The 2,737-nt window shown below is 54.5% G+C and overlaps 1 protein-coding gene across 5 annotated transcripts in view; it reads left to right on the top strand.

Moving 5' to 3' along the window:
* The window catches only part of TFAP2A (transcription factor AP-2 alpha), a 19,588-nt gene that overhangs the window by 4,656 nt on the left and 12,195 nt on the right, over positions 1–2,737 (top strand). For 3 of the 5 annotated variants that reach the window (XM_014519074.2, XM_006021801.3, XM_025201856.1), the window contains exon 2: positions 2,224–2,658. In XM_014519074.2, the coding sequence (XP_014374560.1) occupies positions 2,224–2,658 (435 nt within the window). Of the gene's footprint in view, positions 1–30; positions 906–2,223; positions 2,659–2,737 lie in introns of those variants that run through there. The other 2 variants (XM_014519076.2, XM_006021802.3) reach the window with 1 other exon arrangement.

The following is a 2,737-nucleotide window of genomic DNA, read 5'->3' on the forward strand; positions in this document are numbered from 1 at the left end:
CCTCCCTCCCTCCCCCTCTCCCTCCCCTTGCGCCCTGCGTCCTGCCTGCCTGGCTCGCTGCTTCCCACCCTCTGCCTCTCCCGGAGCCTCTTTCTCTTTCACTTTTGCATGCCCTGCAACCTTTTAAAATGTTGCCCCTTCCCTGTGATTCGTCAGACGCGGCGGCATGTCCCCTCTCTCGCGCTCTCTCCCTCTCCCTTTTTTGTCTCCCTCTCCCTCTCTCTCTCTCTCTCCCCCCTCTCTGATTAGACACACTGATTCTTCATTCAATGGACGTCATTTAGAACAGGCTCTGCCTTGAGTTGCTTCCTCGCTTCACGCTCGATTTCCAGCCATTCTTCCCTTATTAAGTATTCGTGTAATATTAATAGTCATGAATATCTGCTATTAGGAGGCTGGAGGAAGGCAGCGGCACATCGCGGCTATTAGGAGCTCAAGTGGAGCAGCAGCTAAGTCCAAGAAGGAGGAAAGGAGCCAGAGAGAGGGAGGAAAAAGAAAAGAAAAAAGAAAAAAAAAAAGGATTCAGAAACAAGCCCACAAAAACCAAAAAAAAAAAAAAAGAAAAAAAAAGACTAATAAACTTTGATCCTCCTCCTCCTCCTCCTCCTCCTCTCAGGACAGCCTAGAGATCGCCTTTGCAGCCGCACATGAAGGGCATCAGGACCTGGTGCAAGTTCTGATGGATTATCGTAACGCTGCCTCGCCGCACGAGAGGTCCTGGCGGTGCGGGCTCGTAGGCAGAGTCTAGAGCCGGGCTCCTCTTTTTTTGTGCGAGAGCGCGTGTGAGAGTGAGTGTGTGTGTGTGTGCGCGCACAAGGGGGGCACTTCTCCTCCGTGTTTTTTCTCCCCCGGCTAGTTACCCCCCAGCCGCTTCGCAGATGTTAGTACACAGTTTTTCAGCGATGGTGAGTTGCTTCACTCTTCTATCTCAGGCTTGTGATGTGTCTTGCTTGCTTGCTTTTTTTTCTCTCTCTCTCTCTCTCACCCCCCCGGTTATTGTTATTGTTGATGATGATACTTTGGGTTTCACACCCCGGTTTCCTACGGGGAATTTCCTCCCTTCCTTATGAAGATGATGATGATTATTAATTTAATTCAGTTATAATTTTCTTCCTCCACCCCCCCCACTCCCCCCGGGCTGCTTCAAGTGAACTACAAAAGGCTTGTTAGTACCATGCCCGGCTAATTTCCTCCCCCTTTCCCTTTCCATGGGTTGATTTGCGCTATTTCTTCTTTTCCTGCCTCTCTCTCTGTTTTTGTCCGGGCTCACCCCTTCTGATGCCGGGCATTTCACGAGAGCCGCCTCCGCCTCTCTGGGAGCGATGCCTGTGCCCTAGACATACCTATGGGCTACTCAGTGTAACTCCCCGCTTCCAATTAAAACCCGGCTAAATAATGTGCCTCCATTTTTACTGTTGTTTATATTTCTCTAGCTGCCTGCTTCGAGATATTCTGTTTTTGTCGGTCCCCCACCAATTATTATTTTTCCTTGGCAGCCTTTGGCTTTGTTTCTATTCCTTGCCTTCCACCTCCACTCAAATACCGAGAGATATTGATTTAATTTTTTTTTGCACCCTGCATCTTTTGGCTGCTCCCCCCTCACTCTTACTCCCCCCTCTCTCCAAAACCCAGCCCCCCTGATACAGCGTCTTTGCATCCGATCGCGTCTGCAGAGAGGGGGGAAAAAAAAGTTGTGCTGGAAATGATTGGCTTCCTCGAAGCAATTTCGACGTGTTTCCACGTTAGAAATAGCCACAAAATGGCAGTGGGCTTTGCTTTTCCCCGTGTTTTGCTTAGATGCCCGGGCGATAAGCTGAACCATAATATTGGTTTAGTTGCATTTAAAGCCGGGGAGATCCGTGTCGGTGGTGGCAGGATTAAAACCGCTTGATTTTGCATTATTATAATATATATATTTTTAATGCAGCCTGTGGGTTGGATTCGGATTCTGGTTTTACCGGAGCGATTTTCGGGACAGCCCCGTCCCCTCTGGCGGTGTCAGAGCAGGGGGTGGGAAGCAGAGCCCCGGGATCGGGGCCTTTTGGGTTTGGGGTTATTTGCCTGCAAAGCCTCCCCGGTCCTGCCGTCCTGGGGAGAGGGCTCGCCTGGCAGCTGGGGAAAGGTGGGTGGGTGGGGGGGCAACTGCCCGGGGCGCGTGTCCGCCCGCAGCTGGATGACATCTTTGTCTCTCTCCTCTTGTTTCCTCCCCCCCTGCCTGCCCAGGACCGTCACGACGGCACCAGCAACGGGACGGCGCGGCTGCCCCAGCTGGGGACTGTGGGGCAGTCCCCGTACACCAGCGCCCCTCCGCTCTCGCACACCCCCAACGCCGACTTCCAGCCCCCCTACTTCCCTCCCCCGTACCAGCCCATCTACCCGCAGTCTCAAGATCCGTACTCCCACGTTAACGACCCCTATAGCCTCAACCCCCTGCATGCCCAGCCGCAGCCCCAGCACCCGGGCTGGCCAGGACAGAGACAAAGCCAGGAGACGGGGCTCTTGCACACGCACCGGGGGTTACCGCACCAACTCTCCGGCCTGGACCCTCGAAGGGATTACCGGCGGCACGAGGATCTACTGCACGGCCCGCACGGGCTCAGCTCAGGACTAGGAGACATCCCCATCCACTCCATACCTCACGCTATCGAAGACGTGCCGGTAAGGAGCCCGCATGGCACACGCGATCAGCAACCCCCCCCCCCCCCCCACCCCCCCCGGGGTGGGGGTCCCCCCCCCG

The sequence above is a fragment of the Alligator sinensis genome, unplaced genomic scaffold (assembly GCF_000455745.1).
Source record: "Alligator sinensis unplaced genomic scaffold, ASM45574v1 scaffold361_1, whole genome shotgun sequence".
NCBI lineage: Eukaryota > Metazoa > Chordata > Crocodylia > Alligatoridae > Alligator > Alligator sinensis.